At 52.7% G+C, this 15,499-nt stretch overlaps 1 protein-coding gene across 2 annotated transcripts in view; it reads right to left on the bottom strand.

The window, feature by feature from the left end:
- Positions 1 to 2,037: 2,037 nt before the first annotated feature.
- The window catches only part of TRIM62 (tripartite motif containing 62), a gene marked incomplete at both ends in the record, with an annotated part of 29,743 nt that continues 16,281 nt past the window's right edge, over positions 2,038 to 15,499 (bottom strand). For both annotated transcript variants that reach the window (XM_082679474.1, XM_082679475.1), the window contains 3 exons: positions 2,038 to 2,588; positions 11,514 to 11,629; positions 12,462 to 12,718. In XM_082679474.1, coding sequence (XP_082535600.1) covers positions 2,038 to 2,588; positions 11,514 to 11,629; positions 12,462 to 12,718 — 924 coding nt within the window. The remainder of the gene's footprint in view (positions 2,589 to 11,513; positions 11,630 to 12,461; positions 12,719 to 15,499) is intronic.

Below are 15,499 nucleotides of genomic sequence, written 5' to 3'. Positions count from 1 at the left end.
TGGAACTGACCGCTCACAGCCTGTAACTTTAATTTAATATAAATTCATCATAACTCACAAAATGGGCAACATTTAAAATAAAAATACTGCTGGGGGTGGCCCAGATTCTGGTAGCTGAATGGTTGGGGTGAGACTGAGGATTCCTCCCACCCAAGGGAGGCCCCAGTGGGCAGCAGTTGTGAGGTGGGAGCACCCCCAAGTTCAGCTAGTCTGGCTCCTTTGAGATGGGGGTGGTCAGAGACGCCAAGTTCAGAATCTAGGCCCCAGGACTAGAAAGAAAAGCTAAGGCCTGGGAGACATTTCAGCTTGGTCCTGCAGGCCCGCTCCTGGGGCTCCTGTCCTGGACAAGGACAAAGCCACGGAGCAGGACAACTAGAGGCTCTGCTGCTTCAAAGCCAAGGCCTAGAGGTGGATTCCAATGGCGAAAACTGAAGGTGGGCTTGTTCAACAACCATTCTAACTTTCTCCTATTGTGCCTTTTTGTACGGATGAGGCTGGAAAGAAGAAAAGTACATTTCCCAGACTCCCTTGCAGCCCAGGTTCTGGATCTGACTTAAGTTTCCCCACACAGAATCCCTCGTAGACATTTGTTTTTTGTTTTTTTGCAGTACGCGGGCCTCTCACTGTTGTGGCCTCTCCCGTTGCGGAGCACAGGCTCCGGACGCGCAGGCTCAGCGGCCATGGCTCACAGGCCCAGCCGCTCCGCGGCACGTGGGATCTTCCCGGACCGGGGCACGAACCCGCATCCCCTGCATCGGCAGGCGGACTCTCAACCACTGCGCCACCAGGAAAGACCCCCTCGTAGACATTTGGATCTGGAAATTGAATTGAATGGGGGGAGGCGGCCCTCAGGACATCCACTGACTGGCGCGGACAGTAGCAGAGTCAGCGCAGTTCTGCAGCCAGCGGCTTCTTCATGCAGGGGCTTCCTGCAGATGCGAGCAGTGTTCCTGGTCTCAACAGACATGATGAATTTGGCGGCTGGGAGCTGTTCCTGGAAATTCAGCAGAGTCTGCTCCTCCAGCCCTTCCAATGATTTTACAAAGCCACTAGGGACCAGGTAATAAATCCTTGTCTAAAGCTAAAGCAGCTCTTGTTTTCTGCAACAGGATCCCAACTGAGACACATGCCAAGATTGATGAGGGGGGCCCAGCTGACACCCACCCCAGTGCTCAGGGCCTGACTAAAACACTGCTCCCCACAGCCTCGCTACACCCTAGCCTGGTCACAGAGGCCTGGCTGGACCCTTGTTTGGAGCTGCTGGGGACCTCCACCATCCAGTGATGCTTGTCCTACGTCCGGGTGTGCCATTATCTGGCCTTAAGACCTGTGGGCAGGAAGGTGGTGGCACAGTGACCGTAACATGTGGGCTTAACTACTGACAGTCTTCCCTGGCTGGTAAGTTCTGACGTGAGTGCCTTGGGCTCACACGGCCTGTGCCTGTGGCTTCCACAGGCCACAACATCATTTCTACCCGCAGATAAGTGGGAAAATCATGAAGCTCTTGGTACAGGGATGGAAGGAGAAGGTGGTTCTCAGGCAACCCTGGGACTAGCTACCACCTGTGTCCACTGTGGGCTGGGATTGAGGTTAAAACGGCCCATCACTAGCTTGATCAGGGGCAAGTCTTAGGCCTGGAAGCGTAAGAGGGTTCTGTGTCTCTTTCAGGCAGACAACTGCTGGCAACCACTGACACATCCTGAGCTTAGGGCATGTGGGCAGGAGGGAGACATAGGGACGCAGTCCCCTGCCCCTGAGAGGAGGGGCATGAGGGTTGGGCAGGGGCTGCCCTGAGGAGAAGCCACGTCACACCCTTGGACCAAAGCTGCATCCCCAGTAAGGTCAGAGCTACAGAACATCAGTGCTGGAAGAGCTTCGGAATCGTGGAGCACAACCTCCATTTTACAGGGAAACGAGGGTAAACAACAGGCCAGAGATATCAGGTTGGCCCGGCTGGGCTGGAGTCCCGGCCTCCGCTCTCCGGGGCAAGGCTCTCGCTGGTGGCCATGCTCAGGCCTGCGGTCTCCCTCCGCGGCACTAGATGCGGACCGTGTTGATCCGCAGTGGCTGCACGTTCTTGCCATTGGCGTGGCTCTGCCCGGGGCTGAAGTAGGAGCAGAGCTTGCCGGGGAACTTCTCGCGGAAGGTGTACAGCCAGGACATGTCATCGGCGTTATAGAAGATGAGCAGGCCTTGGTCGTAGTCCAGGAAGACGCCCACCTTGTCGAGCTTGTCGCGGACATTGAGCCGCGTCCAGGGCTCGGTGCAGGCGCTGTACTGGTTGCCGTCGTGCATGACGATGCAGTAGAAGCCGCGGCTAGGCTGGATCTGGATGCTTCCCTTACGGCTCGCGGCTTCGTGCGCCAGCCCGATCACCCACTGGGTCTTCTCCGCCACCACCACCTCCCAGTAGTGGACGCCACCACTGAAGGCCTCAGAGCCCAGCACCGACACCTCCACATCGAAGCGCTTTGGTGAGTCCTGCAGCGGCTGTGGGTGCAGGTTGCCGTAGGCCACGATGGTGCAGTCGTCGGACAGGATGAGGCGCTGGTGGGCGGTGCCCGGGTCCAGGGTCAGGGCGGCTGGCACTGCCAGGGATGGAGGAGGAAGAGAAGATGAGTGGAGAGAAGGCGGTGGACCCACTCTATGGTTCCTCCCTGAGGACAGGTTCTGGTTGGCCCCCAGGAGGCTGTGTGATGCTGAATCTGAATACAAGCCTGCCCTCCCCGGGCCTCAGCTTCCTCCTCTGTAACATGGAAGGGCGACAGCTAAGGTCCTTTCAGATTTTAACCTGGCTGCAGGGGACAGGAGCTATGGCTGCTTGCTCACTGATGGTGTCCTGGGGCAAGGCACACAGTGGGCACTCCACAAAATTTGTTGAATAAATCTGAATGCGGTCCAGAATTGGGTAATTTCAGAGCTGGGAGGGAGCTTAAAGATTATTCGGGGGTTGGATAATCACCCTATGGGGTGCTTTGGAAATTTGTTGGGGTGGGATCCAGGGATGCTAAATGCCCTGTATGAAATGCACAGGGCGGTCCCATGCCCCCACCGATGAGTTTCAGATGCTCCACCAGATATTCGTGTGGATGAAAAATCTTCACAATGACCTGAAGCTACAGCTTAACTCCATTTTACATATAAACATGAAATAATTTTTGTACAGTTTTAATATACACTGAATGTTTTGAAATGCAATTACCATATAAACTGGGGGAAGACTGAATTTGTTTTGTCTGGAACGCCACTGAGAATTGTTCACTTTTTTGGAAAATACATCTCTAAGAACACTGTTGACCAATAAAACCTACCTAGTTAAGACTGCATTTGAGGCAGAATGATATTTTAGCTATGGTGTGAGCACCTGGCTCGTTCACTATGTTTTCTAGGGTGGTTGTGAGTGAGCATCTACATATTGACATATACAATGCTTTATTATACATAATTTCCTTCTATTTTTCCTTTATATCATAGAGTATATACACACATATATGTATATATGTATATGTGTATATATACTTGAAATTGTGAAAAGGTCATACTATCTTTGAGACATTACAAATTATTTGTTATGAAAAGTAGATGATGGGTCTGAAAAAGTTGAAAACCCCTGATTCTAGGCCAACTCTCCCATTTGACAGATGGGGAAACTGAGACCCAGAGAGGAGATGTGACCAGTCTCAGGTCACCAGGCAAACACTGGCAGAGCCAGGTCTAATCAAGACCATGGGCAATCCAGCCCCAGCCCTCTCTTCCTGCCTACCTCTAACTCAACACCCGCCACCCCACTCAGGCCCAAAGCCTTCGCCCAGACTGTTCCCTCCACCGCCTCATCTCTGCTTGTTGTAATCACACCCCATGAGGCTCAGTTCCAGGGCCCATCCTCAGGGAAGCCTTCCTGGTTGCCCAGCAGGTATGCTCACTCCTTACTCTGAAATTCCTTAACTTTGTTTGTGCCCCTCTCCTGATACGTGGGGTAGTCTTCTGTGCCCATTTCTTACCCCCATGTACACCAGGAGGGCAAGGACTGTGTACTCTCCTACCAGGCCCTCCCTGGTGGGCCCATTGCCCAGCACACAGCCTGGCATGCGGAATGTTTCCAGAAAGGCTCACCAAATTAAACTGACCCCGCTTGTGTTGGTCTTTGGGCAGGCAGCACAGGCTGGGGCACCCGGTTCTGGGCCAGCCACACTGGCTTAGCAGGTCTGGCTCTCAAAGTCTCATGAACTCTTGTCAAGGACTCTGTTTACTCTTGCCTCCCTGAGGGAGCTGATGCTCAGCCGGAAGGAGGAACCTAGAATTGGCTCTCATTAGCCTGGATGAGCATTTCCAGGGCAGAGTAAGGCAGAGGGGAGAAAAGGAGAAGGAATCCTGTCACTAGTTCCTTGGAGCAAAGAAAGGACTCCTCCAGCTGGCTGTCTGGTGCTTTCCTTATCTGGCGGAGCGGAGGCATGACTATACGTGGCAGGGGCATCATCACCTCCTACTGGAGCCACCTCTGCTGGCTGCATATACACAGAGAAGTAAAATGCCTCAATGATGGCAATCATCTCTAACAGGGGGTGACAGCCCGTCCCTGAACTGTGCTCCTGTTCACAGTCCACTGACAAAACTGGCCATTGACTTGCAGCAAGCTCATTCCATGAGCTCTGTCAGGAATACATTTAGTCTTGAGTTTTACACTCTTCTTTCCTGTTCTTAGAAGTCAGAGGGCTGTATGGAAACAATTAGCCCTGTGACTAGAGGGGTCAATGCAAACACAATTTTCTATCCAGGGACATAGAAGAGGGGAGCCATGAGAAGGAGTTCATACACTGAGTCAGCGTATGAACGTTTCGCCCTGTCATCTGGTCACAGCGCAGCCTGTCGGACCAGAAGGCTCCTGCCATGTGGAATGTGGATGTTCCCACAGTGGGATCCAGAGGTAGGAGGTGGAAGGGATGTAGGAAGTATGTGTGAGGGGGAGCTCGGGAGAGAAGAATCATCTAATCAGACACACATGGGGCCACTCCTACTGGCTGTGGAATGTGGGTCATACTCAGGTGTCTATGGCAGAGGGGCAAGAGGGACAGAGCGGGCACATTGCCAAGGTGTGGGCAGCTGTGGTTGAGTGCCTCACGGGAAACTGGGCCTTATGTCTCAGGTGCCCAGGATGATTTGAGGAGACCAGCGACAGGTAGAAACCGAGGTTAGAAGGACCAGTGGGGAGACTAGCACGCAGGCAGGAGGGCTCAGCCCCATACTCTTAAGCCTAACTAGGGCAACGTGGGCCCTTTCAGTGCCACTGATGAGTGGGGAGGACACCCTAGGAGGCAGGCAAGTGGGCTTTCAGTGGTTCTGAGATTGGGCCTGTAGGACGGAGGAAATCCTCACTGCACTGAGGGCTAACTCCTTGGCGTGGACCCACAGGCTTGAAGCACAAGGGACTTACCGGAGATAGGACCTGCCACTCATTGGGTGTGCTTAGGGGCGGGGTCTGCCGTTCATTGGTCAGTTCTGGCAATAGAGGCAGGGCTGGGGGGGCGGGACCTGATCCACAGGGGGCAGGGCCCAACAGCCCATAGGGTGAGGCTAGGGGCAGGGCCTGGCATTCTTCTGAGGCAAAGGGTGTGGCCTGATCCTTAGGAGGCTTTTACACCCCAAAGGGTGGGCTGAGGTCCACCTCCTCATAAACAGGTCCTGTCTTCGGGCCTCTCTCAAGTCCTCCCAGGGGCTAGGGCTGACAGGCGTTAACAGCCTTTAGCCAGAGAGGTACCCAGCTGGGGACATGGCAATACCTTTTCCCCCTCTGAGAAGTCAGTCCCTGTGCGGGGACTGGCAATCCCTCCACCCATCCTTTATTCTCAGGAGAGGTGACAGACTCGTCAGACAGACGCAAAACAAATCCCGTCCCCTGGGGTTCACAATTTTACAGGTCAGAGCTCTTTTCTAGGTCCTGGGACACTTTTATAAAAACAGAAAGCAGGCACTGAGGCAGTCCATCTGGTCTCCAGGTGTGTTCTCCATCCATTTAAGCCTCTCTGAGACCTCCAGGTCAAAAGGCAAGGAGCGTGGACTGCGGGGGGCCCAGGAACTGTCTCCTGGCCACCATCAGCCACATACCGCAGTGGCCCAAGCGGCAGAGGAACCCCAAAGTCCAGCACCATCACCTGGCAGCGAGTGGCTTGTGCCTCTTTGTTCTCGAGGACAATCAGCTCTTTCCTCTGGCCAGGCCTTTAAGAAGTCTGGCCCCTCAGTCCTCCTGCCTTCTCAGGCCCTCAGCTGCACAGTACGGGCATTCGAAAAACATTTTCACACCTTCTAGCTCATGGGACCAGTACAGCAGCTCCAGGAGCACAAATTACTATACCCATTTTTCAGAAGAGGAAACTGAGGCTCCAGGGAGATTTCTCTGAGTTAAGTGGCTTGCTCAAGTTGCTACTTTGGGTGGAAGCAGAGCTGGAACTTGAGCTAATATCTTTCACACCATGTCCTTTCCTTTATGTGGCCCTAGAAAGCCTGTTCAGCAAGACTGAGGAACCATCTGATGATTCATGATAATCATAAGAAACAGGTATCAAGCATTTACTAAGTTCCAGGATTATTATCACAAATAAATAATCTTATTTAATTCTCCTACCTACCCTGGGAGACAAATCACACCTTCCACATCCCTGTTTTACAGATGAGGAAACAGGCTCAGAGAAGGCAGACGTCTGCCCTGCGTCACACAGCTAGGCAGTGAACATGCTGGAACCCAAAATGATTGGATTCAGATAAGCAGGAGGAGGAGAGAGCAGCCCAGGAGAGGGAGGTGGCCGGAGCAAAGGAAGTAGTGTCTGGTGTCCTCTGGACAATGGCCACCTGGCCTGGGTGGGGAGGAAGTTTGTGCCTGGGAGCTGGGGCAATCAGGCCAGGCAGTTGGAGGAGAGTTTCCAGTGTCAGCTGAGAGGTGGGGCAGGGGTGTGGGTAGTGGTGGAGAGTGGAGGTTCCAGATCACGGGAGTGACAGGTGCTCTATGGAGTTCTCAGGTGACCCAACAGGAAGGCTGAACTGGAAGAGGGGCAGGCAGGAAGCTGCTAGAATCCAGGGCTAGGTCCCTGGGGGCACCTGCCCCTCCCAACTGGACAAAAAGAACCTTGGTTTTGGTAGAGGAACCAGAGTGACTTCACAGGTCCTACAGACAAAGGAAGGGGCCCAGCTAACCAGGTCACTGTTCTCTGAACCCCCAGGGGCCACTGTCCTTGGCAGGATGTTCAGGGCATACCCTACTGCTCCCTCAGCCCCCCTCCTACAGGCAGCTTTCCCTGGGGCAGCTGTTCTTAACTGGGGCTGATTTGCCCCATAGGGGACATTGGGCAATGTCTGGAGACGAATTTGGTTGTCACAGCTGGAGGGGGTGTGTGCGGCATCTAGTTGGGTGGAGACCAGCGATGCTGTTAAACGTCCTACCATGCACGGGACAGCCCCCAAGACAAGGAATTATCCAGCCCCAAATGTCAATAGTGCTGAGGCTGAGAAACCCTGCCCTGGGGCAATCAGCAAATTCCCACATCCATTTGTCCACTTGTGAGGGAGTCAAGGAGGGAACACTAGCACCCTTATAATACAGAGGAGGAAACTGAGGTTCAGAGGGAGGAAGTGACTTGTCCAAGGATGTGCAGCAAGTTCCTTCATTCAACAAATAATTACTGAGCACATACTTAATGCCAGGCCCTATTCTATTGGGTTGGCCAAAAAGTTCATTCAGATTTTTCCATATGTAAAGGACAAACCTGAACGAACTTTTTGGCCAACCCAATAGTAACAGAACTGAGAGCAGGACTCATTCATTTCTTTATTCATTCATCCACAAACATTTACTGTGCTGGCTGCTGGGGATGCATAGTGATGAATCAGACTCAGCCCCTGACCCCTCAGAGCTCACGGTCTAGTAAGAGAGACAGCCATGCAGACATTAACAAAACAGTGAGACCAGGAAAGCCCAGGGCTACCTGGAGAAATCCAGGAAGGCTTCCCAGAGGAGGTGTTTATAAACTAAGATGTGAAGGAGAGTAGCAGTTAGTCATCAAAGATTAAGGTTTGTGTCGAGTGTTCTTGGCAAAGGGAAGAGCATGTGCAAAAGTGTGGAGGAGAGGGAATATGGCTCATGTAAAACCTGAAGATGGTTCAGTGTGGCTGACTGTGATACAGAGGGGAGAATGAGAGAATGGCTGGGCCCAGATCTCATAGGGCCTTGACTGTCAGGCTGAGGTGCCTGGGTTGCCTCTGAGCTGTGGCAGCTGAGATAAATAGAGCTCCTGAGACCATCTGCCTGAGGGGCCTCCCTGGGTCAGGGGAGGGGACAGGACCCTTGGAGGGGCTTCTTGCCTCCTTCAGTTATGCTGCTTCACCCATGTGTGGCCCTCACCCTGCTGGGTCCCAGTGTGCAGGTCTCTCCAAGGCTGGGAGCACACAGAGACCCACAACCCCAGGAGGAGAGCCAAGAGCCCCACCCAGTCGGCTGGAAAGTGGGCCCTTCGCCCAACTACTGCCCCCTTTGTCAATGAGGGCACAGATCCAGATTTAAGGGCTCTAGGAGATGTCCCTTCACTTTTGTGCAATTGGTCATGATGCATCCATCCAATGAGGTCTTCAGTCACCGGGAGGGGAGCCCCATCCCTGTTCAGCATTCACACCCTCAGTGATTGTCCTCAGTCCTTCTCCATCTGTACCTGAAGGCCAATCGTGAACATCCTGGGATCATTCATGCCCCTGCCCTCCCCACCGCCTTTGCCTACACAGTTCCCAATGCCGGGGATTGTCCGAGGCACCTCCAGGCCCCATCCTTTCCTGAGTGGGAAAGCCCTCAGTTTTCAGCGCTCAGTTCAAATATCATCTACTCAGTGTTCCCCTGGCTCCTCCCTCGCCCCATCCAGAGCCTCCTGTTGTCCCTCTGGGCTCCCATGACCCCATGTAAGTCCCTCATCATGGTCCTGGTCCCACCGGACTATCAGGGTCTGTTGTCCCATCTGTCACCCCTGATTCTGAAAGTGCCTCGAAGGACTTTCAGTGTTTGTAGATCAAAAGAATGAATCCAGATAGGTGGAAAGAGCACTGATTGCTGTGTGACCTTGGGAAATCAGTGAGCCTCTCTGAGCCTCAGTCTCCCCAGCAGTCTTCCTGGGTTGGTAGTATGAGGCCAGAGAATGCCTGGTTAGTTTAGTAGGTAAGGGCACAGGCTCTGGCATCCGACGTGTCTGGGTTTAAATCCTGGCTATACCATTTACAGGTTGTGACCACGACAAGTTCCTAACAGCTCTGTGCCTCAGTTTCCTCATCAAAAAAATGATAATAACAGTGTCTACCTCTTAGGGAGAAATCTCCTCTATATCTATATTGTCTCACCTCTAAAGGACATTGCGCCTGACTCAGGAACACAGAAGGTTCCCTGCTGCCAATAGGTTCCACTCTGATGCCCTTGTGGGTTGTGTGATTTCGGGAAGGTGTTGACCTCCCAGTCCCAGGGTCTACTAACTCTACTAGAAACCCATTTCAGACTTTCTCCTCTCTCGGAAGATTTCCCATGACCTCCTCTAGCCCATCCTCATCTCAGCGGATGACCTTGCTTCCTGCCTTACTGGGAGAGGTGAAGAGAATTCCCAGGAGCCCCCACCACTGCCCGCTCTGCTTCGGGGCCCATTCATTCTACCTTCTCCCTGCTCCCAGCAAAGGCAGAGGCAGGTCCCACTCGTGGCGGTCACCCCGGCACCTCTCCCTCCTTCACCCTCAATTCTGCCTTCTGCTACTGGATCTTTTCCATGCCCCCCACCCCTCCCATATATGCTGCCATTTCTTCTACCTTAAACAAATAGCCACGGTCACATTCTCTCTCCTTCCCTTAAATAAAACTCATTGAAAGCACTGTCTCCACTTCCTCTCTCATTTTCTCTTGGACGGTCTCCAGTCAGGCTTTTGCCTCTATTGCTCCACCAAAGCAGCTCTTGTCAAGGTCACCAAGACCCGGAGAACAGTCAGTTCTGATCCTCCCACACTTGGGGTCACAGCTTTGCCACCATTATCCACTCTCTCCTCCTCGAAACACTTTCTCCACTTGGCTTCCAGGACAGACGCAGGTCTTCCTCCTATTCTCTGGCTGTTCCTTCTCGGTCTCCTTGGCTGGGTCCCCCTCCTGTCCTTGACTTCTAGGAGTGGCCCAGGGCTCCATGTGTTAGAGTGGCCCTCTCTCTTTTCTCTCTACCCCCACTTCCCAGGTGACCTCATCCCGGCTCATTCAATACCGTCCACAGGTAGACAATGCCAGCCCTGACCCTCCTCCCGTACTGCAGACGTGTCATTCCCACTACCTTCTCCATGTCTGCACTGAGACTTCTAACTGGCATCGCGAACCTCACAGGATTACAACTTCATCTTCCCAGTCACCTCAGCCAAAATCGTTGTAGTCTTCCTTGTCATTTTTTTCCTCACACCCGAGATCCAATCCGTTAGCAAATCCTGTTGGCTCTCTGTTCAAAATAGATCCTAAATCCGATCACTTCTCACCACCTCCACTGCCACCACCCTGCTCCAGGCCACCATCATCTCTCACTTGCATTGTTGCAGTGGTCTCCTAACCTCTACCCTTTACCCCCTGCAGTCTATTCTCAAGCCAGCACCCAGAGGGATACTTTAAAAACTTAAGCCGGCTTATGTCACTTCACTGCCCCAAACCTTCCAATGGCTCCCATCTCACTCAGCATAAAATTTAAAGTTTTCATATGGGCCTCTAGGCTCTCATGGTCTGGCTACTGCTACTGACCTGACCTCCTCACCTCCACCCTCCCTCTCACTCATTCCACTCCAGCCACGCGAGTCTCCTTACCGTCCCTTGAACATGCCAGGCTTGCTCCTGCCTCAGGGCCTTTGCACTTCCTATTCCCACTGCCAGGAACACTCTTTCCTCAGATACCTACATGGCTCATTCTTCTCTTTCCTCCCTCAGGTCTTTACTCTACTGCTTCCTTCTCAGGGAGGTCTTCTAACTGGATCCCCTACTAAACGTTCAATCCTACCTCAACATCCCTTAGCCCCTTTCCTTATCTTTTATCATTTTCTAAAAAACTATGTATTTTACTTATTTAATTTTGTTTTCTTTCTCTCTCACACCCTAGGATGTAAGTAAGATGCACGAGGGTAGGGATTTTTGCCTGTTTTGCTCACTGCTATATCTCCAGTACCTAGAATAGTGCCTGGTGTGAGGTAGGTGCTTGATATATCCTGTACCCATAGAGTGAATGAGTGAACCACCCAGGGCCTCAGTCTCTTCATCTAGAGAATGGGTACACTAGTAGAACCTACCTCCTCTTGTGCTGGTGCCCAGCACAGGCCCTGGAACACAGTAGGTGCTCAGCAAGGCACTCTTCTCATCCCTCTGCCCTGCCCCCATGTCATGTGTAGAGCAAGGGGTGGGCTGGGCCGGGCCCCATCTAGCTCCAACCCATGATAATCCTTGCCTCTTCCTGAGCCCTACTGGAGAGTGGCAAGAAGGGTCTTACCTGGGTGGATGTCCTGGAACAGGGACTTCCAGATGGTGTACTGCAGGGGGCCTGTGTACTTGGAGGTTGGGAAGTCTTCGTAGGTCAGATTGGTCTCATGGATTTTCCCTTTGAGCCTGGAAGGAGAGCAAGAGAGCAGGCCACATTGGGGGCTGGATTCCTGTCCCAGCACCTCAGGGAAGCTGGCATAGGGCGAGGTCATGTGTGGGAAGTCTGCTGGACCCAAGCGCCGACTCAAGTGCCTGCTTGTGCCACTTCCTAATTCTCTAGCTATTGCCCTCAGTTTCCTCATCTTTAAAATGGGTACTATGATAACACCTGCTTCCTAGGCTTGTGAGGATTACATGGCATAATGTATGTAAAATGCTTAGCACGGTACTTGGCTCAAGGTCAACACTGAATACATGATGTTAGCTGTCAGTATTGGTCATTAATGAACCAATAATTAAGTGTTATTATTATTAAAGGCAGCTATGGAACTAGAGAGACCTGGGCTTGAATCCTGGCTCCCCCACATACCAGACGAAGGGTCTTGGCCAATTGCTGTAGCTTCTTTGTGTCTCAGTTTCTACATGTGTGAAATGGAGATGGCAGTGGTAACTACCCCCAAGGGGCTATTAGGATTATAATAATTTACATATTATTATTTATTATATATAGTATCAATGTTATTATAAATAATAGATAATGTAAAACACATATTTGTAATATAATATAAAGCACAGAAAACAATATCCTATATGATTATAAGTATTATATATAAAATAATATGAACACATAAAGCTTTTGCCCTAGGCTCTGGCACATAGCAGATGTCCTGCGTATTTGATGGAGATTTGAATGAATGAATTCTCTGCTAACCACCCCATCTGCCTCCAATCCCAGCATCCCACAAGGGCCAGGGAGGGGATACCCCCTGGAGAAGACCCACAGCAGGCGGGTACTTACCGCTCAGACAGCGAGGCCACCCCAGCCAGGAAGGTGTGCCGGTCAGTTTCAGCCAGCCGCTCCTGCAGGATCTGGGCCCCCTCCTGCACCTTGCGCAGCTGCTGGCTGTAGCGCTGGACTTTCTGCTCAATGTCAGTCAGTGTGCGGGCCGTGTCTGCCTCTAGCTCCTCCAGCATGGCCTTCTGCCGTTCCCGCAGCAGCCGGTGCAGCCGCTCAAAGACCTCCCCAATGGTGGTCCGCAGGCTTTTGGTGGAAGACTGTGGAGACAGTCATCAGGGGTCAGTCAAGGAGAGTGGATGGGGTGATCCCTGGGTGAGAGGAGGAAACCGAGCGTCTTGGCACGCACAGAGGAAAGGGCGGGAAAGGCATGTTGGTGAGGGGATGGCACATGCAAAAGCATGGTGGCAGGAGAGAACTGGCATAGCAGGGACAGCAGATGATTGTTCTCCGTTAGGAAACTAATGAAATGGTCCAGGTGAGACAATGAGGCTTGAACTAGGGGAGCAGCAGATGGACACGGCTTGAAAGACATTTGTAGGAGAGCCTCTTTGACCCTGGTGACCAACTGGCTGGCTGTAGGGGTACAGGAGAGACAGGTGTAAGGATGATGTCCAGATTTCTGGCTTGGCGTGGGAGGGATGGGGAAGCTGGCAGGAGACGTGGGGGGCAGGGAGAGGATGCTGAGTTCAGTCTGGAAGACGGTGAAAATTTTATTTATTTATTTATGTGGCTGCACCACATGGCTTGTGGGATCTTAGTTCCCCAACCAGGGATCGAACTTGGGCCCACGGCAGTGAAAGCACAGAGTCCTAACCACCGGACTGCCAGGCAATTCTCTTAAATTTTTATTTTTAAAAAAATCACTCATGGGGCCCAAGCAAAGATGACAAGATCACAGATGTTAAAGAGCTTTATAAATGGCAATGTGCTGGGCAAAGCTTGGTGGTCACTCGCCCTGTCCCGCCACCCCGAGACCCTCTGGGAACAAGAGCTGGGGGGTTAAAGCCATCGTCACAGGAGACAAGCATGGACTTTCGTGTTTCTCTCTGCCCCCAAGGGCACTGCCAGGCCCAGGAAGGGTTGAGTGGTAAAGGGCACAGCTTTGGTGCCCAATGGCTCTGGGTCTCCAGCTGTGGCAACCTTAGTTGCCTGATATCTCTGAACCTTAGTTTTCTTATCTGGGAAAAGGGTATACAACGACATTGCAGGGCTATCTATGGTAAGTGAGGGAACATTCACAAAGTGCATGGTATTGTTTGAGGTGCAGACCCAGAGCCTGGTTATTAAAACACTGGAACAGGCACATCCTAGAAGTCTTCGTGGAGAGATGACTTCTGAGCTGGGGCCTGAACGACGGGCAGGATGTCAGTTGGGTGGTGCGGGCAGTGGGCCGAGGGGACAGCACGAGGCAGGATGACACTGGGTACACAAGTGCAGCTCGGCTGCAGCAGCAGCGTGTGGGGCCTGCCTCTGCAATTTGACTTTGTGGGATCCTGGCTGGGAGTTCACGGAGTCAGAGACCCTGCTGTGTTCAGTGCCCAGGGCTCTGTGGGAGGCTCCACAAAGGCTCAATTAGGGCCTGTTCCCTCCCAGTCGTCGTGGCTGGCTGCGGGCTGCCTGCGGCAGGAAGAGCTGCTGGCAGTGGGCCAGCCTCCCTGCGCATGCCCACCCAGTATGCAGGGCAGACAAAGGGGGTGGCCGAGAGGCTGGGGATAAAGGGCCAGGCTGCTTGTGGCCTCCGGGAGCCCCCTCACCCAGGGAGGGCCAAGGCTCCAGCAGCGGCAGGTCACGGTGGGGAAGCTGGGGCCTGCCCTCCCCGCACCGTCCGCCACTGCTCTCCAAAGAGCCCCAGATCTCATGGCCACCCCTTCCGGCTGCTCTTCGGCCAATCTGCAGCAGCGTTTGGCCCAAGGGCCACCCTCTACTAATAGAAACTTCTGGTTTGCCTCCCACCTCTGTGGCTGCTCCCTCCCTGCCACCCCTGTTCCTGAGGACTCGTCCAGGCTGGCTCCTTTGTTCACACTCCACGACTCCCACTGCTTCGAGGATGGCTTCCAAGTCCATTTTGAAGGTCTTACACGTCTCTTGAGCGCCACATTCATCTCTCCACCTGCCTCCTCCACGCATGCCCCTGGGTCCCACCAACTCACTGGTTCCATGTGTCAACTCCACATCTTTGTCAACAAACTTGCTGCCAGAGTGATCCTTCTAACGTGCAAACTGGGTCACAGCCTACCTCGTCTTTAGGAAAACTTCTTGGCTCCTTGATGACTAGTACAGTGCTAAATTTCTTAGCCTGGAATTCAAAGTCCTTAATCTGATCCCTGCTTACCTCTCTAGTGCTGCTGCATCATAATTCCACCTGCCTAGAGTGGACCCCTCCCCCAGCAAATGCTTTATTCAACTGACAAACTCCTACTCATCCTGCAAGACTCAGATCAAAAGCCACCTTCTCTGTGATACCTTCCTTAACTTTTCCAGGCAGTTAAATAGCTAAATGTTCCCAGAGCATTTTGTAAATATTCTGAATATACTGCCCCACATTTTATGTGGCTTCCCAGTTAGTGGATGAACCCCTCCCAGTAGGAATGACATCTTCCTTAGCCCTGCATCCCAGAGCCTGGCACAAGGCTGATGGTCAGGACCTGCTTGAGAGGTAAAGGAGGGAGGGGTCTTGCCCAAGATTGCTCTGTAGAGGTGGGTGCAGACTCCATCTTCTCTCTCAGGTAGGGGTCCAGTGTCCCCAGGACAAGAGGAGAGAAAGAGGCTGGGAGAGGGCAGCTCAGAAGTGGAATATCAGCCACCCCAGGAGCCCGAAATATGTCCCTGATGGGTTCTCCAGGCCTACCCGGCTTGCAGCCCACAAAGCCAGAGATCTCGCTGAGGACATTCCAGCATGAGGCTGGAATATGCACTAGGCTCAGACAGAACTGGACAGTAAGGTCTCAATTAGCTCCTTATTAGCTGTGGGGCCTTAGGCCTGTCCCTCAACCTCTCTGGGCCTCAGTTTCCTTGGCTATAAAATGGAGACAACAACT

The sequence above is a fragment of the Grampus griseus genome, assembly GCF_964374135.1.
Source record: "Grampus griseus genome assembly, chromosome: 1".
In the NCBI taxonomy this organism is placed as follows: Eukaryota; Metazoa; Chordata; class Mammalia; order Artiodactyla; family Delphinidae; genus Grampus; species Grampus griseus.
Note: the sequence above shows the minus strand (reverse complement) of the source record. Positions and strands in the feature narration are given on the sequence as shown.